Genomic DNA, 25,881 nt, shown 5'->3' on the forward strand with positions numbered 1-25,881 from the left:
TGAAATTTAGTGACTGGATGCATAATAAACAAGCAAACACGATGATGTTCAAAACTTATAATTTGTTTTGTCCTTAGTTTTACACAAAAATTGTTCTATTTACAGTATTAAAATGTGGCATAATGGCCTAGGAGCTAGAACAGGTAATGAATAATTTTAGCTTTCTCATTACTGAGCTCTGCTGGTTTTAACACTAGAAGACTGGCATTTCTTAGGAGCAACACCTCTGAAATTAAATTTCTTGATGTTTTTCCCAACCCCCTCCCAAATTAAATAGTTTCATTTTTTTTATCTGATCTGAATTTTAGAAGGTTACACATTTGAAAAACTTAATTCTTCCTTTCATTTTATCTCAAAATGTTTTTTATTTTGAACACCTTAGAATGGTTGACTTCTTTTTTCTCTCTGGAATTTCTTAAAGTTGAACAAGAAACAAGTAAATCAACATGACCTATTAGATGTTTTTAAATTACAGCTGGAATAAAAAAGAAAAACTGATAGTACAATGTAAATGGTAATATTTTGTCATGTAAGATGTGGTTAAATGAAGGCTTTGCATTCTGTGCATTCTGTGCAATTTCCTCTCTGTTTTTTTTTTGTTTGTTTGTTTGGTTGGTTTTTTTGTTTTTGTTTTTTTGTGGTTTTTTTTTTTTTTGTTTTGTTTTGTTTTTTTGTTTTTTTTGTTTTTTTTTTTTTTTGAGTTTCAGATATCCTAAGAGACTGCTGACCTTTGAATTATTCCAGCTGAGTGCTACTAGCAGTTTTCAATAGTGTTTTAAGTAATACTAAAAAAGTGAATATTCTTTTAGATGAAGAAAACAAATACTGAAGGAAGTCACGTGGCAATTTTTTTTTTCCTAAAAGTATGTTGAACAGGCAGGTTATTTGCAGGTAGTGTTGTCACAGCATTTATTTTCAGAATCTCTCTTAAATATTTATTAAGGATAAAAACAAGGAGACAGCAATTCTAATATGAATAGTATATATCCAAGGTCAGTTCAAGAGTACACAACGTCCTTATTTTTGAAACCTGATGGTCTACAGAAATCTTAGATCTACTATTTCTTTTCAATATCCTCGATTTTTCTGCGTCTAAAGGATAATGTCCATTATTATCTTTGGAGTAGCACTTTTAGCTTTTTGTGTTATTCTACTGCTATCCCATCAAAGAATTATTTTCTTTCTTCCTTTGTCTTCTGGAGAGAACTTCTCACTTCAACTGCTTTCAAGTTTTATATATGCTTTTAATTATGCTTTTGCAACCACCTGCATCTTGCCATTTCCTACACTGAAAGCTCTGAGTAGCTGGGTGGAAGTTAAATGCTATGTGCTTGAAATAGGACAGAAATTAAACACAAAAAGGAGATGTGGACATCTTCCAAAATGAAACTATCGATTTCCAGATAGCAATACTTAGAGTAACAACAGCTTGAAGAAAGAGAAAAAGAAGCAAAAATAAAGTTCACTTATAGCAGAGACAGAGAACAGCAGAAAAAAGAAGTAGGGAAAATACTTTAAAATGTACAGCTCCAACTCATCAAATAATAAAAAAATGGCCCATTTCATTCACAGTTTGGAGAGAGGATGTTTTACCTGTCAGGATCTGGACTCCCTCCTGAGCAGATGGAAACAGCCACCATCAGTTCCTGCATTGGCGAGTACTCCTCTATCGTCGTGTCCTTCAAAAATCCAACTACTGAAAACGTGGTGGTAGACATCAGGATGGCAGGTACAGGTGTTTGGATTTTTTTAATTTTTTTTTTTTTTTTTTTTTTTTTTTTTTTTTTTTTTTTTTTTTTTTTTTTTTAGTGGAGAAAGGAATTTAAGCTCCTTGGGTTCCATTAGAAGTGTGAAAGGGATGCGATTAAATTTTCCGCATCCCATTTTTTGGCAATTGTGTTCTTGTGTATTCTCCACATCTGCCCTGAAAACTCTGTAGAGTGTGCTGTGGGAGATAGGAGAGAGCACAAACCTGTACCAAGTGTTCACAGAAAACTTCTTAGGTCATGCCAGCCCCATGTGGATATGCAGCTGCTTGCTGGCTGTGTACTGCACTGTAGCATTTTGGTAACAGGAGACTCCTGCGATGTGTTTTGGTACCTGTGCCTCAGCCACATAGCTAATGCTTTGCTTTACTTTTGTTCCTTAATTACCTTCAAATATTTTAAATTATTTGGTCAAATTTTGGGTAACTAAAGAATTTAGTAGAGAGGGCAAGGGCAAAACATTTTTAAGGTTTTCTTTGGGAATTTTTGGAGTTTTTTTCTGATGACATTTCAAGCAAGTATGATTCATCAATATTTTCAAACATGCTTTAAAGGATAATATAAGATCCAGAATTATCTGAGATCGACAAGTAACTGTCCATACTGGGATTTCACAAATGCTGTGAAAAGAGAACTCAGGTTCCCTTCCTGAAGGAACTGTGCAATTTCTTTCTGGAAATTGAAATTTAGAACTCAGGTTCTAAATCCTACATTCTCATTGATGACTAAAATTTACTCAGGCAAAGAGGCAATTTCACTTCGAGTGCATCAGAAGGCTTTAAAAGGTTCTCTGAATCTCCACCTACTTGAACGTAACATTTAGAGTAGCATCAGAAAACAGGTGCCAAAACATGTCCTAGCATCTACAAATAAAAAAAAATGAAGATAAATCTTCCAGTTTTATCTTCATAAATAAATAAATATAAGAGAAATAGCAACAAAACCATAAGAGAATAGCAAGGTCAAGCCTGTTCCAAGGTAAGTTTTAAGCCGTGTTTACACACTTGCGCTGTGATTCAGGGTTTGTGACACATAGAATAAGTGAAGAAATGTGATTTTTAAAAACTGTAGATTCATGTTTATTTGTTGCATTAAACTCTTGCTTTTAATTCTACTTTCTGAATTAGAAATAAAAAAATAGAGCTTTGTTCACATATGCAGTTTATATATGGGGGATCTTGGAAATATGTTTACCTAAAAGGTCAAGAGCATCTTGGTCTGATGGCTAAACATTCTGTACTTTTGCTCACCAGGTGCTTTTTTTTTTTTTTGGTCAGACTTCAGTGCAGTTTACCCTGCTTAACTGCTGAAATACTTTCATTCGTGACTGTCAAAAACAGAGTACCATTTGTAAATGACCAGATCTCTTGTGAATTTTAGTTGATGTTCTCTTCTGGGAAATATTGAAAGAAGAAACAGCATGCAAAATATTCAGTGCTTACAGGCCAAGTGAATCATATCCATAAATCCAGGTGAAATTCACCATGTAATAGAACAGGTGACCAATATGATTGTGAGACTTTTCTGTGAAAGTTCATGATCAGAAGGTTTTTCTGTTGAAAAGGCTTTGTTGTTTCCTCTTCTGATGAGTGCTAGAAGGAAGACTGAGGGAGGAGTAGGATGATCAGCCTCATTTGAACCCCTGGTGGGGTCACTGGGCACTTCCTTTTGCAGTGTGTGTAGCCCATGATTTGCACATTCTCTTGCAGTCCATGTCCAAGCTAATGAAGGTCAAGAAGGTAATCAGGAGTTGTCAGATGGATTTCCTAAGTGCAAATCGTGATTGACAAATGCGATTGCCTTCTGTATGGAAATGAGTGATTATGCAAATAAAGGAGGAGCAGTGGATGTAATATACTATGATTTAGTAAGACTTTGTCACTGTATCCTGTAATGTTCTTGTTTGGAAGCTAAGGAAGTCTAGGCTTGATGAACAGACTGCTGATTGGATTGGAAACTTGGCTGAACCTGTTGTTCTCAAATGATAGTGATCAGCATCTTGACATTCAGCTGGTGGCTGGTAATGATTGCTGCACCCCAGGGGTCAGCTTTGGGGCCCCTATTATTCCAGACCTTTATTAATGACATGGATGATGACAGAGATTGCAATGTAAATTAAGGAGAGGAACTGACATGATGGATGGTAGAACTTCAGTCCAGAGGTACCTTGATAAATTGTTGGTGCAACTCAGTTTTGAATTGCTTTGTTCATCGACTCATCGTTTCAGGAACAACTGAAAACAAAGTGAACTTTTACATTATTAGTAATGCAATTTTCATGCTAAATTGTTAACCCTTTGTATTTTCCCCTTACTCCATCTACCCTGTGTGCTTATCTTAGGCCAGACTGTGTGAATTAGAAGTGCTGTGAATTACTAGCTGTGCAACCCACCCTAGTTGACCAGGAAATAACTGATTATAGAAACTTTTGAAGTGTAGGTATGTATTACATCTGTGGTATAAAGATTCCTGTTACATCTCATGAATGCAGGATGCTTTATTCTAGTGGAAAGTGCAGGCTGACATTCTGATTTGTACGACAAGAGCAATTAGGAGATGCAAACTGCTTGTCTTACTGAGAATAAATCAGGTGCCAGAGAGCACAGTTTAGTATTCCATTATTATGAGGTATTATTTGTAAGAATGCCAATCCAGTGTGCTGTTCACAAAATAATGGAGAAGAATAATCAAACTTATCTGTGATCTAGTTAATCAGAAATTATTTTAAGAGTTTAAATATTGCAACTAAAGCCTAGCAGATTGTGAAATTCTGAGAAACAGGGGAAATTGGATTGTTTAATTGTTTTAGTGAAAACAGTCATCTTTCTCGCTGTTGACCATGAACTTGTCCCAGGGAGTTGCTCAGGTGACAGAGACAGAAGCATCTGACTTAGACAGTGAAGGACTAATGTTTTTTTTATGCATCACAAGGTTTCAGTCTTCATTTTTCTTTCCCCATCAGTAGACCTGATGTCATGATGATCTAACTGATCTAATGTTTCTGTGATCTGTGGAATTACAAAAGGTCTTCTTTGAAAAAATAAATTCTATACAACAATCTTAATTAAAAAATAATCATACCTGTCTTTTAAAGTCTATCTTGAATTTTTAAATCAGATTAATTTCAATGCTAATTTTCTAATACAGTTGCTCTTGGTGACCTGTACATAAAGTTTGCTTTGTTTTAATTACAACAAGATAGTTGATTTAAACATTAAAGCTGTATTTGGATGTCGTTCTTGCTATGATTTGCTTTGTGTGGGAATACTTAACTGGAATTCTTATTTCCTTCTTTCCAGAGGAAGAGGAATCTAGTCTTATGAGCAAAATCGTGGATGCATAAGTTCAGTTTAGCATTCCTGGCCCTTACATATCTTGAGCAATAATATCTCAGGCTTATTGCTGGTGTTACTGGAGGCCGGAAATAGGGTGGAATGGGGAAATAAACAGAAGGCAGCAACTCAGAAGTCAGAGTGACATGCTTGACTGATCTTGATCTTTAAAAATTGTCTTTTAGACCATGTGCCTCTTCTTAAGAGAATTCAGTGTGTCAACAATGAAAATAAGGCATCTAATTTAAAGTGTAACAGCAATAAATATCAACATTTATAGATTTACTTCATGCTTTAAAGAAAATTACACAAGTTATCTGTCTTGTTTTCAACTAACATTCCACAGACAGTTTCTGCCCTATATAGATGTGAAATTATGTGTAGAACTGAAGAGTTCAAGAATTAAAGTAGACATTAATTGGGAATTGTCCTATCTGGATCATTTCTGAAGTTTTCATTTGCATTTCTGAAGCTTTGTCAAACCCAAGAGCATTATTCCTCAGAAATGTTTCTTTCTGTGAATTTTGACTGCTTTTGTAGCACAAACAGTCCTCTGTTCAGGATAATTATAGACCAAGTAAAACTACTGCTACTACCACGCTGGACCTCTTTAAACAAGATATTTTCGTATTGGATTTAATTCCAGTAAGGTTTCTTCCCAGGATTTAGACACTTGGATGCTTAAATGTGCAGCTCTTACTCACATCAGTATTCACAGCTACATTAAGAATAGTCATATGAATAATGTTTATTTGACAGTAGGAAATTTCCCCCAAAATGAGCCAATGACCGGAACTACAGAGCATGCAAACTCTTGTCACAGATGGTTTAGCAATCTGCACTAGTTCAGCTGTTTCAGGTTGAATGATACTGCTTTTCTGTAAATACCACTGTATAGTATTTCTACCAAAAGGTTTTTTTAGAAGCAACAAAAATGATATAAATAATTAAAACTACTAAAATCTCCAGTGTAAACCAGAGCCCACAGAGCTAGCCTGTATAAGAATTATCCCTAAGTATTAGTGGTTTGTTAATACCATAATGCTTTATTTCAGTCAGTGTGGACAATTTCATTTCATATTTTCAGTGGTCCAAATATATAGTTCAAGAAAAACATTGTGACAGCTTTTATAGAGGATATTCATTTCCGAGCTTGAAGGGCTGTGCTCAAAGAAAAGATTAAAGCTACAACAGTAATTAGGAACTGGATAAGGGAGGTGGATTCATTCCTCTGGAATCCGGTTTTACCTGCAGTAGCAAAACTGATATCTTTGGCAGTGTATAAATTGCTTATTAAAACTTACCCTATGTCCAAGATAAGGCTGCATTTCACAGTAGGTTGGCTGTGTCTTTTTCCATTCAAAGATTTCCAAACTAGAATTGCAACTTTTTAAATGTACTTTGCAAAATATTTTCAAACTGCTTTCTGGGGCTTTCTGCAATTGAACTAAATACTCAAAGACAAGTCTGCTACTTGGTCATTTTTTGTTCAGACAAAATATATTGGACTAAGTATTATTGCATATATCTGTGTGTGTCAATGTTAGAGTGAAACAGTAAAAATGTAAAGAAATACTATTTTCATTCATCTAGCCAGCTTAGAATACAAGTGCTAACATCACTTTGTGCTGACTGTGCCATCATTCAAGTCGTTATTTTAGCTACCAATTAAAAAAATAATGTGCAATTTATAAATGCACCTCTGAACTGATAAATGCAATTTTGAAGCATCATGAAGCATTACCTAGTGCCTTTAATTTCATACAGTGAAACTATATTCATTAAAAAATATCTCTGGAGATTAGTTAGCTAGTTGTGTGAAAATCACTTTTTAGCTGAACGTGTAGAAGGATAGAAACTAAAAAATACCATATATTTTGCAGTTTGCAAAACTCTTCTAGTAGGGGAAATTTAAAGTGTTCAGCTTATTAACATCCTGTAAAAAAGATAGAAAATAATTCTTACAGAATAATTAGCTTTATAGAGGAAGATTTCACTACAGCTGTGTTTTTGCCACTGCAGTTTCTCAAGTCAGGAAAGATAATACAGTTGTTTTATTGATATATTAAAATGAGTGTGTTGGCTTTTCTTATGCACCCATCTTTTAATATTTTGGAAAAGACCCTTCAATTCTTTTTGTATTTCCTCATAGTTTGCAAATCTAACTTTGAACCTCTAAACTGGTTTCTGAAACCTGAAACCTTGTTCTTGTGATGAAATAAATTTGGGGCTGTTTCTCTTCTTACAAGGACCACGAATGCTGGTGCCAAGAGAGCTGTTCTCTGCCTTCCTGAACATCTTCAATCATTATTCTCTTTCTTAAACCCAGCTTAACTTTGTCCCATAACCCCAAATGACAGTCTTCCCTGGCTGTTGGATGAGTTCTGTGTATCCTGTCTTCCTGTCAGCAGTTCATCATTCAGTGTTACCAAACTTTAATATGACATATTTTACAGATAGACTTTATCTATTGGTCTCAGGTTCTTGGATTGAGCTGCCAGACATATTTCTACAAGGAATTTCCTTTGGCTGCTTGAACAGTTCCAAAACCTATTCATAAAATTTGACTTCAGACCAGTTTTTCCTATCTCATTTTTCATTTATCCACTGTATTGACAGTGATCAGTGAAACAATCTAAATAATGTCTAAATCCTCTGTCTTTATGAACTGATCTGTCAGTTGATCCAGTAACTTGCCAACAAGAAAGCAGTTCTTGTCTGGAGCTATGTCTGTACTGCTGGGCCTGAATTATATTTCATGTCTCTTATATTTCATGTCACCATTGGCTTTCATTGCTATTTGATTTTTTCATTTAGAAAACAGTTTCTTTTGTAATCCATAAATGTTATTTAACTGAAAACATTTTAAACTTTGTATGTTCCTGATGCTATTTCATTTTAATTCTCTTTAAAAAGATATCCACATTGTATCTCCCCTTCACAATGAGGAAAATACTGAGAGAACCTTTAAGAAGAGTGGGAAAAAAGGGACCATGTGCCCCTTTCAAGGATGTATTTTATAGCTCATCTGTCTGTGAAGCTGTTTTATTGGGGAAATTGTTCCATCAATTTTAAATTCTAAATGGGTTTCCACAAATTATTTTAATTTTTTTTTTTTTTAGATCAGGAGCTGTTGAATGAGCATCTGAGTGAATCTGTCCTGTCCCACACCACCTATAATGAATCTGTTTTTCAACTTACGATTAAACAGCCACTAGGTATGTAACTTCTTAACCCTTAATACATATTTAAACTATTATTGTTACTTATTTTATCACCTTAACCTGCAACAAGTCACAGTTTCCTGAAACATGAAGTACCAGAGTGGAAAAATATGTTATTTCTAAGAAAATTACTTACAATTATTATTACTAAGAAAATTACAAAATAAAATTTTTGTCATTCAAAGGATCAGTTAACAAGAAAAAGAAGAGGAAAGAAATTCCAAAATTCCAAGAGTTAGACAGTTGTAACTATTTTTATTTTTATCAAATTAACAGAAACCAAAAATGAAAACTATTTAATTCTAAATACACTTATGTTTCTCTTAAGCCTTGTCAGTCACTTCAGGTAGTTTTTGTTTTGTTTATGGGGATTATGTGTTGGGTTTTGGTTTTGTTTATTTGTTGTTTGTCTGGAGGTTTTAGAGATAATTCTGGTCTATAGTTTTATAATACAGGGAACATTTTCATAGGAAAATAAAGGAAACAGTACTTTCCACTTAAAAAACTATCTAGAAAGAATTAGACTATTTGGTTTAATATCCTGAATTAAATTTTAGATGTCATTGCTGGTCATATCTGATCTGAGATGGTATATGAAACAAATGAATTGACTTTAGTGCTGTAATTTTATCAAAATTTATTTTTGACTTGTATATGATAATTATTTATTTGATTTATCTGGTGTTATTATAAGGCTTGTATTATCACAGAAATTGCATATTTTAATAATTTAAAATTATTCACTGCTGAAGTATAGAAGATAAGTAGATTTCTGTACCTATTTTAAATATTTTTCTTATTAATTATTTCTACTGATTACTTCTCGGATATGCTTTCTGATTTCAGAACACACAGTTAAATTATTCATATCTTCAATTATTTACCAAAGAAATTAATTTTTTTTGCTCATATCCCCCACAAATACGTGGGAGCATCTGTTTCATGTGAACAGAGATATCAGAATAAACCATACCATTTTCCTTGAAGAAACAGTGTCTAGCTCACATTAAAGACCTTGCTTAGAAATATGAAATGAGGATCACTTGTTTACAATTTCATTCAGAAAAATTTGCCATATGCTATGATTTTAAGATGTACTTGACAGATCTTTATTTTGTAAAGGATATTGCAGACCTTTCTGTTCCTAGCGAGGAACTTTTTTTGTTTTCCCTTCTGGAAGCTTATTATTCCTCAAAACATTTCTAGGTGGTATGGAAAGCAGGATTTAGAAGAAAAAGAAGTGTACAAATTGATTTGGATGTCATGTCATTTATATGTATTTGGATTTCTTGTGATTTCATCCCAGCCAGCAGCCAAGCCCCAAGCAGCCACTCACTCACTCCCCCACCAGCAGGACCAGGGAGAGAATTGGAAGGGTAAAAGGTGGAAAACTTGTGGGCTAAGACAGTTTAATAGGGAAAATAAAAGCCAAACAAGCAAAGCAAAACAAGGAATTCATTCACTGCTTCTCAAGGGCAGGCAGGTGATCAGCCGTCTTCAGGTCCCCATCAGTAGTGACTTGGGAAGACAAACCCCATCACTCCAAACATCCCCCTTTGCTCCTTCTTTCTGCCACCTTATACACTGAGCCATGATACCAGATGGTCTGGAACATCCCTTTGGTCAGTTTGGGTCACCTGTCCTGGCTGTGTCTCCTCCCAGTCTCCCATGCATATCAGTCTCCTCATCAGTGTGGCAGTAGGAAAAGCAGAAAAGACCTTGGTTCTGTGTAAGCCCTGCTCAGCAGTAACAAAAACATCCCTGTATTATCATCACTGTGCTCAACACAAATCCAAAACACTGCCCAGTACCAGCCACTGGGAAGAAAGTTAATTTTACCCCAGCTGAAACCAGCACATTTTACACAGACATAGATAAAAGCTGTAACTTTTGTCATGACCCTATATATATTATTTTTCCCACAGAAGCAGTGAGCAACTGTCCAAAACAATCTAATTCCTGTGCACAGTAAAACTGAAAGTACAATCACTTCACAAATATAAGAAATATTTGAGGAGCGAAGCCATCTTTAAAATGTGTACTTTTTCCTCACTTTTTATGTCTGGAATATCTTAATGATATGATAAGTAGATGAAGATCAGGTTAGATGCAGGTGTTACTGCTTACCATTGTTCCCTATTAAAAAAACCCAATGCTTTGAAAATGTGTTAGAACTAAATATTATTCTTGATAGACTTGCTGGAATATGATTGCTAGATCACTTTATGAGCAATAAATGAATACTTATGGAAAAACTGTGCTTATTGCTAGTTAATTACTTGTTTTTCTCTCATTCACTCTAAAAGCTGGAGGTAGAAATTCAGAAATAGTGAGATAGTCTGAGGATCTAGGAATCATTTTGTCATCATCCTTTCACAAGAAATCCAAAATATTAGTCATGCTGTGAAGTTGGTACTCAGAGCAGAGTATCCTTTTTCCTGTCCTGGCTTTCCAGTAACACAAACTGTGTTACTTCACCCAGTCCTCATAGTGAAGGTTTGTTCTCATTTTGCATTCAACCTCCAGTCATCCCATTTTATGGCTTAGCTGCTGTTCTGGGTGATCAATAAGCCTCTCTGTTGTAATCACTTGGTGCAGCATCAAACAGGAGCAATAACAGGGCAATCAGCTGAACCTGCTTTTTAGATATCCCTCTCCATATTTCAGCACAAATTTTATAACTTAAAACTTTTGTATTTTAAGCTGCCATGTCACCTGTCTCATGTTTATCTTTCCCCATGGAGAACTCCATGATTAGCTCTTTAATTTTTTCTTCTAACTTTGGTTTTGTGTAAAATATATATATTTGTTAACTTTGCCGACCACTTAGGAAGAAAAGAGGAAATATATTTGATAAATGTATTTAATGTGAGACATTTTCCAAAAAACTGCCTGCAGTGTAAAACCAGTTGATGGCAATCAAGTTTGAGACACTGAATTTCCGTGTATGCTCTTTGGAAACGTTACTATTACAGTTTCATATTTTATTCAAGATTCTTTGAGAAAGCCTTTTAGCATACTTTTTATGTCATGTCACAGTCCACTGTGATTAGAGATAACTTGGCTTTTAAACTAATTTCACTTCAGAAATGGCATAAATTTTGTTCAGGTCTTCAGGCCGTTTCCCTAAAATACTAGTTTTCAAGATTTGCTTCTTGAATTCTATACTTATTTACATCTGCTATTTTCTTTCAGTCATTTTGTATGCACAGTCTGTTTTTTCTTATTATTGGTTTCAAGGACTGAAGAAAACAACAAAACTAACATACTTGGTTGCCCTGGTTGTCCTTAGTTCCTCTCTGTTTCTTTTATAATGTTTTCATTATCTCAAAATGACTTTAAGAGCCAGAGAAAAGGAAAAAAGATAAAGAGCTGTGAGAAATGTTTTTCCATTCTAGCAGATTATTTTGAAAACATGCTGGAAAATACTAAGTTTTCTTTCCTCTTTTGTGTTTTAACTGTATTTTATGACCAGGGTTTGGTCTCTTACAATGAGCAGAAACAGTTTTATGCTTTATAAATTCTGTCAGAGGCTCTGTTGAAGGCAGCCATCAGTGGCTACAGCTATTAGTGCTCCTCCAGCCGTGGGTATATTTAGGTTTCAGGACTGCAGTTCATCTTTTCTTTCTACTCTACTGTCTGTTATTTTTTGGGAAGGGGCAAAGTTTGCTAGATCAGGTTGCCTTTAACATCTCAATTTTTTATACCCTACTACTACTTCTGTCCCTGTTCCTGAGGGGCTGTTAGGGCTGGCTTTGTGAGAGGGTCCAGGATTAACTCCAGGGTCAATTCAGTGCACAGAGTCAGGCTTAACTTCAGTTCTGTTATGTTACTATGAATATAAAACAGAGGCTGGCTGATTGGAGACTGCATCTAGATGGGGAATTACTGGCTGTTGGATATCTAGCAGAAAAATTTAAGGTGCATGTGTCCTCAGCACCAGTCTGTCAGAGAAAGGTTTACTGACAGGGTGTATCCTGTTGTAGCTTGATGATTGTCCCTAGTGGTTGGAGGCCCCGTGGAGTTGGTGGTCGCTTAACCAGGAGCTTCATGAGAATATTTTAATACCATCTTCACTGGATTTGTCCTCTGATTGAAAAGCCTACTTGTCCTCCTCCTCAGAATATGAGATTCCTTCCTTCCAGGATCACTTTTGGTGTGGGCATCTTTTGCTGTGTAGAGAGAGACTTTGCAAACAGGATTTGTGTAATTTCAGAATACACAGATTTGTTTTATGGTCTGATACATGCAGTAGATAACCAGGACTAACACACTTCTGGGCTGGGTATTACCATGGTCAGTATTCCCAGTGAGACATGGGATGTACCTTTGCTGCCCAGGTTGTCATTAGTCATTTGAGGACAGGTCAGCCTTTGTCTTGGAATGGGTTCATCCATGATATTGCTGGGTTACCACCTTCTGATTCTTTGTTTTCTTTCCATAATTTTTTTATAGCTTTTTACTTCAGAACTTTTTTACTGAGTCCTTGAGTTGTTTCTTAGGTATTTTCTCACACCTTATTACTTTTCTCAGTAGATTTAATCCAAAGTAGGGGTGCTCTGCTGTACCTACTTAGACTCTGCATCACTGACAGCTGGACTGTTACTCAAAAGATTATATGTGCTTTTGAAGGAATTGCTGTTTATGCTTCCCACAAAATAGCTTTCTTGAACCTAGTCTATGCAAGAAACAGTGACTTCCCTTCCTGGCCCTATTTGGGTATGTGTTTGTGTGACTGTTCCTTGTTTAAACCTCCAGCTGTTCATTTTGCTCTGATGTACTGTCATGGTACCTGGAAGCTTGTGCAGATGTAGATTTGCTTTGTGACATTCCCAGCAGAAAGGAAGGCGTGGGATCCCTGCCTAATCCATCCACATGGCATTTTCCTGATTGCTGAATCACCCTGGCTTGCCTCTCCCATTCTGAAAGAGCAGTGTCCTCATGTTACAGCTGACAGAGGATGTCATCACTCAGTCCTGGCACGTGACAGCACAAATGATGTGGTCTAAGCCAGATTTATGTCCAGAGAGTTGTGCTCACAAAATCAATGAGTTGAAGCTGGTGCCATTCCTGAGTGCTGGTTGTCTCTGCTGTCAGCAAGGAAAACCTTAGAGAGCTCTCTAAAGCCACAGCCCACCTGAGGCTGTGCTCATGTAGGGAAAACCAGTAGGGAAAGTTTTGTGTCATGTTTTAAGCCTTCTAATATAAGTATCATGTGTATACCTTCTAATATAAGCCTTTTAAGCCTTCTAATATTTGTGTCCTATATGTGCTGTCTAATATAAAGAAGGACAAAGCTTAAAGATTTTTCTTTGTACTTCTCTGCAATCTCTTCATGCCATACATATTTTACATACGTTTATTTGATGTGTTATATGCCCTCTTTTTACCTTTGAATTTTACTTTCTTTACAGGTATTTGTTGTAGACAAATCTTTATATGTGTTTGCCATGAATCCATTCTAGTGAAATAAGTTAAGGAAGCAAAAGGCAGCACTGTAACAATAAACAAATATTCTGTTACTGTTCTCTTAAAAACAATCCTGTGAGTTGAAGGAGTAGAACAGTACATTCCCTTGACTGGGTAAGGAAATGATTTATCTGTTTCAGCATGCTCTCCTGATGTTACAAAAGAAGAGAAAAGGAAAAAGATGTTCAGGATGCAAAAGAAGGGAAGACATCACAAAGCCAGATTTTGCATAGTCTCACACAGATTCACATAACACTTCCCATGTGGGTTTATCACAAAAAACTGATTTTTCAGGCTATAATTGCCTCACAGATTTTAGCTAGGCTGTACAGTAGGTTTCCTTCAGAATATCATGATTTGTTACTGAACATCCAGAGTACAGTACTTCAGAGCATTTAAACTATGCAAATCAGCCGCAGGGGAGGCTGTTATTTCACATTATCTTGGCCTGTTTCTCTATTTAAAAATATCTGCTCTGTTTTATAACTTGATAAGAAGTTATCTCCTTTAACTTCAATAGAACTAGAAATTGAAAAGATGATTAATTTTGACTTAGAATAGCATATTGCTGCTAATTTATTTGATAACAGCTGTGGATGGACAAGATGGAGTCAGGATGTGCCCTTGAATAAGACAGAACTGCTTAATTCCTCCCTTCTTCCTGATTCTTGTTTCTAGCCTTCACCTGTTTAGGTAATAAACCCAGTGAAAACTCCAGAGATACAGATTTGTTTCAACCTGTAAATTACTCAGTAAATCTACGTGTAGCTCTAAATTTGCTATGAAAAAATATCTGCACTATCCTTTTGTTTCCAGCAGCATATGCATGGTGGGGAAATTACCAGCAATATCAAGCAGTTGTTTCTTGAGTGAATTAAGAGGCTTGATTTTCTAGATGTCTGTTTCATTTCCATTTTCCCTGTTCTCCTCTGCTCTTGGAACAATGACATCTCTGTCTCCCATTAATTCATCTGTGCAAGACACTTCCACATTCATGCTGGCACCCAAACATACAGTGAAGGGTAGGTTTCCCTCCTACCCTAAACTAGCTAATTTTCTGACTGAAAACTGGAATTTTTGGTTTTGCTGTTGCTTTTCTTTATTTGTGTTTCTACATTGACTTTCCTTATTTATCCTGCTGTTGAGTTCTGAGAAACATTGAATGTGTGTTGAAGATGCTTGTATAACCTTGCTGAGAGAGGATAAAAGACTAAAAATGAAAGAAAAAACAAAAAACCCCACCCTATCCTGCTGGCATTGGTATTAATAGAAAAAGATGTATCAAAATTTGGAACAATTACAGATTTTTTTTTCCTATAGAAGTTGTAAATAATTACAGAATTCTAGAAAATATTCCCTTAACATTTTAAAATGAGGAGGTGAGGTATGTGTGGGAAATAAATTGAACCTTTTCTGTAAGAACATTTGGAGATGGGAGATCATGATGAATTTCAAAAGTAGGTCTGAGGATTTGAGGGAAAGAAGAGCTAGTTGACTTAACCTTCTCCTTCTTGTGTTTGTTTGTTTTAATTACTGTGTACTTTCCAGGAGAGAAGACAGTTTAAAGTTACCTTATTAAGTAACTGTCCAGGGCACAGATTTTATTTTAAAGCATAAATGCCAGAAGGCATTATTGAAGCTGATGTTTCAACTTTAATGTTTTTATGCCTTAAAAGTGCTTGATAATTACACTGTTGAACTGATGTTCTTTTTTTCATATACTGAGTTTTTCTAGGGCATTTTTTGCCAAATGTTTTCATTGATTTTTTTTTCTTTAAGTCCGTGAAGAATGGATGAAGACAGAAGCTAAGAGAAAGTAAAATTATATATATACGTATATACATGTAGTATGCATTCAGTAGTTAAACAACAATTTTTACCCACAGTGGTAACAGAATTCTCAATATAGTGGTGTACAGTTTAAAGTCAGGGAACCATTAAGGTTTTTCTTAATCAGAATTTGGCTTGCAGAACATTATGTATTTCAGCTTTATTTTAAAGGTCTTATTTCCCAAGTGTTAAGCTTTTTCGACATCTATGATAGTCCCTGTTCTGACCCTTTTTTTTCTCATTCCGAATATCATGAGATGTTCTTAGAAGTGCAGGCTCCAGCGCAGTGTGAGGAGTCACTGGGCACAGGTATTCAAAAGATGAGGGTAAGATGTTTTTGCAAACCCTTGGTACTCTGTTAAGTGCTGTGAACAGCAGGATGTGCCTGGAATCTCTATTGGAATTCTGTGCAATGTGACACAGACTCAGGTGTGTTACCCAAGAGTGTCTCTTTTTTTTTTAATCTTGCATTTCTGTAAAACCCAATCAAACAATTCAAATTTATACAATCAGGTCATTCCATAATTGTCCTGCCAAACAATTAACTTGCTTCTACCCATTTTCCACAGCTCTATAGATTCTTTTGTCTACCTTCTCTACTCAGAGTTTTACCACCCTTCAATAGATACACATTTCTCTTGCTATCTGAAAATGTTCTGAGTTGTAATTACATGAAATCTCAATTGCAGTCAGGAACAAATTGAAAGGGAAGAAGAGAGAGGGTTTTTTTGTATTATTTTTTTATTCATTAATTTAGTCACAAAGTTGTCAGGACTAGTTGTTTGACTTAGGAAAGCTGACGGTGTTCTGGGCAGATGTGCATTCTCTTCTTCATGGCAAATTCTGTGTTGTCTGAGCTTTAGTTTTGCACTTTATTTGATAGCTAGATACAATATTTTTTACAAGTAGCAGAAAAGGTCCTGCTGAATAAGGAGGTTTAACATTTAAGAGGGGGTATATTCTCTCCCCTAAACATCCCATATTAAAGTTTATACACACTCGAAGAATACGGTTGGTGTTGTGGTAGGGTATGTGATTAATTGAAATAGCTGCTAGCAGTTGGATTCACAAGTCAGATTATTCATTATTGGGAAAGATGAATTCAGGTTATTCAGTCTTGGATCAGTAGCATATTTGAATCTGATGAATTTCAGGTAGGTAAGACAATCCCCAGATAGCAAAGAATTTAAATTTAGACATCTGCCTCACTTGCATTGTAATTACAGAAAATGTAAATTTCAGGCATGTGTTCTAGCTACTGTGGTGTGAATAGAGGTGAGATTATTTGTGTGGCTAATTGTTTTTTTGATAAATACTTTATTATGCCCATAATCTATACATTCACCTTAAAATTATATATTTCTCCTTGCTTATAAGATATAACCAGCATCAATAATGCTGTAGCTCCAGTTCTTGCCAAATGGGGTCTTTAAAGCTGTTCTCTGAAGGGGGGGGGGGAATAATTTAATTAAATGAACATTATATTCTTCATACTCTGCTGCTTTCATTCTTCCCTAGGTATTTTGTCATACTATTACTAAGATTAACAAATTATTCAAAATATCTTTTTTATGGGAAAGATAATAAATTATTCACAGTCTCATTAAAAATTGATATCTTTCAGTTACCAGGGGGAATTTGGATTCCCTGATTTACTTTTCTGTCACAAAGCCTGAATGATTAGGCAGGGCCTGTTTTGTTTAGATAAAGCCATTGGGATTGTACCTGCCTGAGTGTATTTGCAAAAAGAATGCACATCACTAGAACCCCTTCTCTCTTCATGTGTCTCAGCAAAAATTTTTCTTTCTCTTCTCTGCCTTTTATGATGCATTCAGGCTCTTACTTTCAGCTTTTACAATATTTATGTGAAATCCTTCTTGTTTACCTGAAGATCAGGTTGATACCTTCAGTCATCAACATTAGTAACAACCTTGCATCTTACAATAATATTTAGGTTTAAACAATATTTATTCTTTTAACTGCATTGCTGATACCAAGCTCAAAAAACTCACCCAAGCCCCAAACCAACACAGGAAAAAGAGAATGTGGGCACTTCTGCTGTTTGCTGTGGGTGAAAGATGAGGATGTGCTGTAACTGTAACCCAGACTTTGCCTTTATTTCAGTGTGATGCTTTTTCTGCCCATAAGCCATTGTATATGTCAACAGAAGGGATTTGGGTATTAAGTACTGAACATAATTTGTGTGTTCTTAGAGAAACTGCAGAACCAGGACTTACATTGCAAATAGCTGAAAGGTGTTTGAAACGTGGCCTTTACTATAAGAAGAAGTAATACCTCACAACCACTGAAGTGTGCAGCACAAAATTCTTCATTAGACATCAAAGTTTATGTTAACAATGTACATAAGGTGCTTTATTGAACTCATAGTCACTTGGTCTAGTATCATCTGCTGAGTGGAGGGAAATTAAGCTTACTTCTTTGCACAGTAATGGCATCTTTTGAGATGACAGCACATTTAAAGGGTCATGAGAGCATTGGAAGAGGGTTTTTCTTTCTCAAACTCCTCTTGCTAGGACATTATTTTTACCATGCAGTAGTTTATGTGCAAGGATTTTCCTCTTTTTACTGTTAATATGCTACATTAGGTAAAACCTGTGTTTGCAAAAATAGTTAAAAGCTCTGAAATTTAGGTGGATAGTGAAAGTGCACTGAACCTTAAATATTTTCTGCATTGACATCTTGTTAAGGTACTTAATAATTTTATTTTCATGAATCTTCTCTTACTTGAGAGGAGGAATTTAGAATTTTATTCATTTTAAACCAGGGAAATAGTGGTATAAGTGTAATAAAGGTTTTCGCCTACTAAAGCTGTGGTTGTTTCAAAATAAAACCCAGAGCCTTGAAAGGTAAGCAGATCCTCTTTCTCATAATCTTTTGGTGAAGCATTAAGAAAACAAATTTTCATACAAAGTCCAAAAGAAGACTTAAAATGAAAATTATCCCATGCAACCATCAAGAGATCAGGAACTTCATGATGTGACTCTTTCTTTCATCTCTAAATTGGCGCTATTAACTGCCTTTTTAGGGTGTTAAATTCAGTCTGGTTAACATGAGAGGTTTTTTGTAATAGATGAACTTAAAGAATGCAAATCATATTTTTTGATTGCCTCATTTGCCTGCTTTTGTTATAGGAATGTTTTGTACACTGAGGTGAAAACTACAGCATTGCAACAATTTCTGATGTTGAATTGTCTTTTATCTGATTTCTACCCAAGCGCTGAAAATCACTTATAAATTAAGTACTTTTCTCCTTCAGAAAGATACTAAGATAAACCAAAGGTTATATGTCCATAAAGATTGCTATCTGTTAATTGCAGGTAGCACTGCCTTTTTCACAACGAGTGCCAGTAATTTCAGCTGATCCCTGAGGTTTGTTACCTTTTATACCTCTGCTACATACAACCAGCAGAAACTAAAACTTGAATTGCATGCTGTCCTCTGATGGGCTGTTCCAATTTCTTGTTTTCTAGCCATTGTATACAATTTTCTCTTTTCCATTAAATAGGAAAATAAGAATTTCATTGCTGAAAAGAACTGGTTTTCAGACCTTTGTGAACAACATGTTTTATACATGCACAAGCAAGCAAATCAGTTTCATCATACATAATAGCACAGGGCACTAGACTATATAATAGCTTGTCAGGAGCTGTTGAGGAAATTTTGGATAATCTTTATCTTTCCAGCTTACTTTACATCCCTTCAAATGAAAAATCACAAACTGTATCCTATTCTTCTTCTCGTCTTACTAATTTATCCCTTTTCCAAATCAAGAATTAATTTTTGTCTTATTTTTCCTTCTTTGACCTGCAGATTTACCCAAACTCTGAATTAAGTGGAAATACCTTTCTTCCTGCTTTCTGGTACCTTTACTTTATGATACCAATCTTATTAACTGAAGAAATAGAGTTTTTTCCAAACTTCTTGCAGCCTATTTACTTCTAGAGTCCCTCTGTTTGGTATACAATGTTAATAGCCTGGGTTGCCTTCTGCAGTTGTTGTGCTTTGCAATAAAAGCATGTTTAAATGATTCAAGACTGAGAGTGAGCGATTCAGTGATGCCAAATTACTTAACTGACCAAAGAGAATTTTGGTGGCAATTTATTTGTCCTATCTCTCTATAAAGCAGAGTGCTGGTGATGAAGTATTCACTGTCACAGAAAAAAGCAGTGACTGAAAACATGTCAGTGTTCTTCAGTAGACAAATTAAAAGTGAAACCTATATTTAACAATGAGCTTAATTAACTCTCAGAACAATTCTCAATGAAATGTGGAGGATTCACTATCACTGACAAGTTTTAAATCAAGTGGCTGTGTTTTTTTCTAATTAAATTTTCTTGTTCAAGAAGAGTTATTGAGAGTGAACCTTGATTTTTTCAAATGAGTTCTGAGAAATCCTATGTATTTAAGTCAAGTTAGGTGATCATAATGACTGAAATGTTTAGCAGTGAAGAAATGAGAAAAGATCTCTGCAGAGTTCTGGATAAGCAAATATGCTTTAAACATGCTTTAATAGTACAACCCAAAATGAAAAAAAAAAAAAAAACAACACTTTGAAGTTTCTGAATTAACATTTTTGGAATTTTTATTATATTATTTTTCTTGTTCTTATAGTACATCAGGATGAAAACAGGGCCAAGAAGTCAAGTACCATCAATAGATACAAACTGTACTAGTTTACTTTCCTTTACCATTGTAACCTATTGCCTCTAAAGAATCAGCATTTAAATAGTCTATATAAAAAAGGAAGATATCTAAAAATGAAATTAAATTTTGATACCCAGTATATTCAATCGGAAAAACCTATAGATTGTAGGAAAACGAACTACTATTTTTTAACTCTTCTTTCCTACTCTTCTCCAACTCCTTGCTTCCATGTATCAGAAAATAACTTTTTTGGGGTTTTTTTTCCTTTTTGTTGGTACCAAATGACAGTTTATAAAGATTTGTTCCATGTCATCTTTACAGACAGGATTTTTTTCCTCTGCCTTTTCTTCAGTTGGCACCTATGACAAACTGCTGTTGGGAAATGCATTTGTCTCTACATTTGTTCAGTGTTTGACTGCAAATCACTTGTGCCTTGAGCTGCTTAGGAGACTAAACCATATGGAGAGAAAAAATGTCTTATATTTGAAGGCTGGCAGCTTCTTGTTTTGACAGCTTTAAAATGGATTATCTTGATTGATGAAGTTACTTTTATGAAAATTTTCATTCCCAGTTATCTCACCACAAGTTATTGTCAGAGGAAGTTACAGTTACTGACCTAAAATGTCTCCTTTCTGTTCCAGAAAGGTATTGTAGTAGTTTTATCTATGGTTATGTTTTAACTAATTTTTAGAAAATAATCAGAAATTATTGGTTTTCTTCCTTCCTGAATCAAAAGAAAGCTGGTCTCTTACTGGGAACTCAGTGTGCAAAAAAGTAAGTAAAAGTTAGATTTTAGACATTTGTTTTGTATTTCTCATGTGAAAGTGAAGTAGTCATCTTGTCTCCCAAATTGTGGCTGATGGTTTCCATTTCTGGGTTCACACAGAGGTGCAGGATCTGCAGCAGCCACCCCTGTTCAGAAACACTGCAGCTCCCAATTACCATTGAGTCATCCAAAGCCTGTCTTCTGTATGATTCAGAATCATCCTGACACTGTCAAGTAATTTGGGTCCCTGATCCCTTTCAGAATATCTTAATACTAATTCCCACTTTTAGGCTTAATTTATTTCTTTTTTTAATCTAGTTCATTTCCTACATGTTTGCTTCTAAATGTTTTGTTCTTTTTCACGAGGCCCTCAAGTACATCCCTCTATATTAATCTCTGAATTTCAGGGGTCACCAGCTCATATATTTATTGGATTTTTGGAATACTGATTATTGTTCCCTCTAAATTACAGCTGCGGAGGTGATTTTAACCTTGCTCACACAACAGGAATCAATGCACAGTCCCCAGCCATGAGCTGCTAATTGTCCTTAAGGCTGGAAACTCATGCCACATTTCAATTGCCCCTCAGGGAACCAGGAGAATTGTAATAATTATCATATTAACCACAGAAATTTAAGGGGTAAAATATTGTCATACTTGAATGAAGTCTTAATGAAATTTAAATATGATCTGTAGCTATACGTGAGGTCTAATGGGTGAATAGCGACGTGTCACATTCACTGATCCAACATCTCCCAGATCTTTGTAGCAGGGTTAAAATATTTCTGGATATTTCTAAACTGACGTGTCCTAACGTGGTGTAATGATGGAGCAGTAGGAGTGTACATAACCAGCATGTGAGATCACACTGACAATAAAAGATGATATTGTGTAGACATGCGAATTTTCAGAGTTTGAAAAAATGGATCCTGTCAGAAATCATTACTTGTTAAAAAAAGAACAAGTCAATGTGAGTTACCAGTTTGTCCATAAAAATCAAAAATGTCTCTGAAGTAGAAAGGCACTTGACAGCTCAACAGAGTTTCTTGCTAGAGAAAATTGCTGATGGGTTTTTTCTGTACTTTCTCTAGGGACAAATTATTGTTCTGTGATAGTCTTGATAAACTCTGGAGCAGGTTTTGCATGTCAGTGAGAGTAGTCAGAAGATAAGATGTGTATTCAATAAATTGTCATCCTAGAGGTATGATTGCTGGCCTCTGTACGAGGCCACTGCAGTCAAGTCAGTACTCAGTCCTAAAAATAAGATAAAATCCAACAGCAGTGACATCCAGGCTATTGTTTGACTGCATTTTCTCCTGAACAAGGAAGTAATCAAAATGACACCCTAATAAATAGAAACAAAAAAAAAAAAAAAAAAAAAAAAAAAAAAAAAAAAAAAAAAAAAAAAAAAAAAAAAGATCTTCATCTGTTCCCAGGGATTTACTTTTCCTACATAAAGTTTTATGAATTGAGTCCTGCAACCTTGTTTTCAGAGCACATGATTTTTATTTTATCCTTTTCACTTCCATAGACCACAGGAAGCATCTTGAACTCGTAACTGGCATTAGGAAGAGGAATGCTTGGTTTAAGTACCAGGTTGTCTGTTGCTGTTGTTTTTGTCTTAGGCTATTTCTGTGTGAAGTCCACTTTCTCTGAAGACATCAGCTCCCAGCTAAGCCCCAAATGCTTCAGTTACATTGCAACTATATCCTGGCTGACCTTTGACTATTTTACCTATAAGGACAAGAACAAAGAACTCTATCTGAAAAACTGTGAATAGGAGAAAAGTTTCATTTAAGGGACCAACTTTTAGAGTAGTTAAAGACTGAACCTTCTCTAAAAGCTGTTGCTCTGCCTAGGGATTTTTAATGAAATAAAAGGATTTTCTTTTGTATTTTATTTTCTTCTTGCAGGAAGGAGCTTGAAATATATTTTCATTTAAGCCGGAATTATTTTCAGATGGAATAATAAATATCAGTAATTTTTTTCAGAATTTTGAAATCTGGAGATTACCTGCTGACAAGTGTCGTGGTTTATTATTTAACACTGAGGCTGACATTGCCACATGTTGGATTTCAACGTGTTGCACACAAAACAGAATCGGTCAAAAGGATGCAAAAATGGAGCAATAAAAATATTTGTCTAATTTGATAGGCTAAAAAGAAGTTACTGTTAGTTGACTTGCAATAATACTGCTGTTCATAGCTATGAAATACAGGTAGGTTCTGTCATTCACTGAACTACTGCTTTATGACATAAATCAAATTAATGGGCAAATGTTACTTTAAAAGAGAGATTCCTCTTACCATCTTTATCTATTTTCTTGAGTATGAAGAGACAAAAAAACCCCACATAAATCAATTCCGGTTTACTACAGAAACCTGTAAAACCTCAAATGATGAAGAGTGTACTTACCAGGATTTTGAAAATGCATAACTTGATAGACATACATATATATATATGTATGACTCACAGTCACACTGTTTCCAGTTACTGTCTGGGGTATGAAGTGTGATATGTGTTCTGAATACTTGTAGCAAGCAGTACAATTTTTGGTTGTATGTAACAAGTAGAAGGATGTAACAGCACTGATGTCATTAGTGATTTCACAACACTTTGCAGATTTTGATTAAAATCTGCCATAGCTTCAGAATTTGACTGTGCTTTCAGAGATCAGACTAAGAGATACATATATCCATGTAGTTTAAAGTGGAAATAAAAACACATCTGTCAAAAGTAATCAGATATTTGACATATGTCAGAAATTCAATTACATCTGAACTGAAGCAATTACAGTTTCCTTTCAGGCATGAACTCAAGACACTTTTGTGTATGTTTCAATCTAGAAGAAGATTAAGAAATAGGGAAGTTGTCATAGTCTTAATTTACTTGCTCGTACTTCATCTTAGGTAACATGAACTTTTCTTAAGGAGAAAGGACAAAGTTTGGTGCGTTTTTTGTGGCTGGGCACTAAATTGAAACTCACACTTGTTTAATGTGTGCCATTTCTTGTGTGGCTCTTGCATTTTCAAAATATTTGTGTGGTGATTTTCTGCTTTGTTGAGATTTTAGGCAGGTTGTACTTGTAGAGTGTTTTGTTATACACAGAACACAACTAATGCACTGTAGCAGAGGGGCAAGAGAGGTTGAGTGTTTGTAGATTTTCTGTTACTGAAGTAGAGAATGTAAGATCCTCTTTTTAAAGAATATGCTCATCTTGTCACCCCACTAAGCTCAGCAGTCTCCTTCCACACTGAGCTTATGGTCTTTCTTTTATATAACTAATCAATTAATCTCTCTTGAGATTGTCAATTATACTTACAAGTGTGCAGAACTAAAATGGATATTTAGCTAAGGAAAGGAAAATTGACCTACATTCCTATTGTTTATTCTGTCACAAATAGAATCACTCAGAGAAGAGGTGTAGTATTGCATCTTTTACAGTGCTCATTTGGAAGTTTGCCTCCTGCTCTCAGTGACTGGGGATTTAGGACATTGTATGTTGCAGACCTTTAGATTTTGGATGCCAGGATGATCTGCAGAGTTTTATCAACATAAATTTGTCATCAGGAAAATAAGGATGATAAACAGTTTTTAAATACATGAACTGGTAAAAGGAGGTTGGGGTAGATCTACCAACTGTTAGATTATTGGGAGGAAAAACGTAGATTTGGAAGGAGGAAGCAAGAGAAACTGCCAGTACACCATGAAGTTTTAGAGCAAGTGTTGGACCATAGGATAAATAAAAAACTTACTACTTTAATTTCTGATTATTCTTTGCTCCTTACTCTTATCTCTTTGGCATTGCCTGGTCCAAATGACTTTAATGTAATAGCCTGGCCTTCTCCACACATTCTGCTCTCTGCTGTGGCTTCATTTTGCAAGTTACTGTCTATGCCTGTCACCATTTTGCTCGTTCCTCAGCTGCTTTGTTTGTTCATTTTTCCATCCCTGTTGCTGAACTATTCGCTGGCTTTGCAATGATTTTCCCTCTCTGACATTTGCCTTGCATTGCTCTGTACTGCTTGGTTCAGCCTTGCTTCCTTGCTGTTCTCATATCCTTCATTTGGATGTGTCTTTCCTGATGTGCTGCCTAACTGGATCTCTGTAAAATGAATCCCAAGCCCATCACCCCAGCATCTCTGAGGGAAAATTGCAAAGATATCCCATGGTGTCAAGACAAGTCCATAAGGTAATAGCAGAGATGTAAAATATAATTGAATGTGGCACCTATGTGAATGTTGGTCCATTTAGACAGATCTGTAGTACCTACCTGAAGTCAAAGCTGCAGGTATCAGAGTTCAGAGATATGAAGGGTGGTCTGTGATAAATTAGTTTAGGATTTTACATTATTCGGTTAATTACTGCAGAAGATTATTACATCGGAATTTATAATCAGATGTGATTTGGAATTGATGGAGACTTTGCTGTGAAATATATTAAGCGATAATTTTATATTGGGGTTTAAAAAACTTTTTTATTTAGTCTCAATAAGAGAATGTGACTTTCATGATCTCCATGTCTTTTAAAGTTTTCTCTAAGTTAAAGATACCAAGTTTGATTTTGCTTATTTTGGTTGTCAACAGAGAAATGAATTACTGTACTTGGCAACATTTTCTTCCTCAGTGTGTTCAACCATAGTAAGCAGAGTTGTTACTGCACTTCAACAGTAAATAAATATAATAGGTGTTTCTGTCAAAATAATTGTCTTGATTTTTACTGAAACTACACTGTAAGCTATTAGAGAAGGATAATTTTATAAATTGAAGGAAAAATTTATACTTGGCCTTTCAGACATGTTTCATTTAAAAACAAAATAAATTGCATTA

At 35.3% G+C, this 25,881-nt stretch overlaps 1 protein-coding gene across 1 annotated transcript in view; it reads left to right on the top strand.

The window, feature by feature from the left end:
- The window catches only part of CFAP47 (cilia and flagella associated protein 47), a gene marked incomplete at its 5' end in the record, with an annotated part of 294,184 nt that overhangs the window by 224,623 nt on the left and 43,680 nt on the right, over nucleotides 1-25,881 (top strand). The window contains 2 exons of the mRNA XM_083854475.1: nucleotides 1,573-1,729; nucleotides 8,221-8,316. Coding sequence (XP_083710601.1) covers nucleotides 1,573-1,729; nucleotides 8,221-8,316 — 253 coding nt within the window. The remainder of the gene's footprint in view (nucleotides 1-1,572; nucleotides 1,730-8,220; nucleotides 8,317-25,881) is intronic.

Source organism: Zosterops lateralis, assembly GCF_965231275.1.
Source record: "Zosterops lateralis genome assembly, chromosome: 2".
NCBI lineage: Eukaryota > Metazoa > Chordata > Aves > Passeriformes > Zosteropidae > Zosterops > Zosterops lateralis.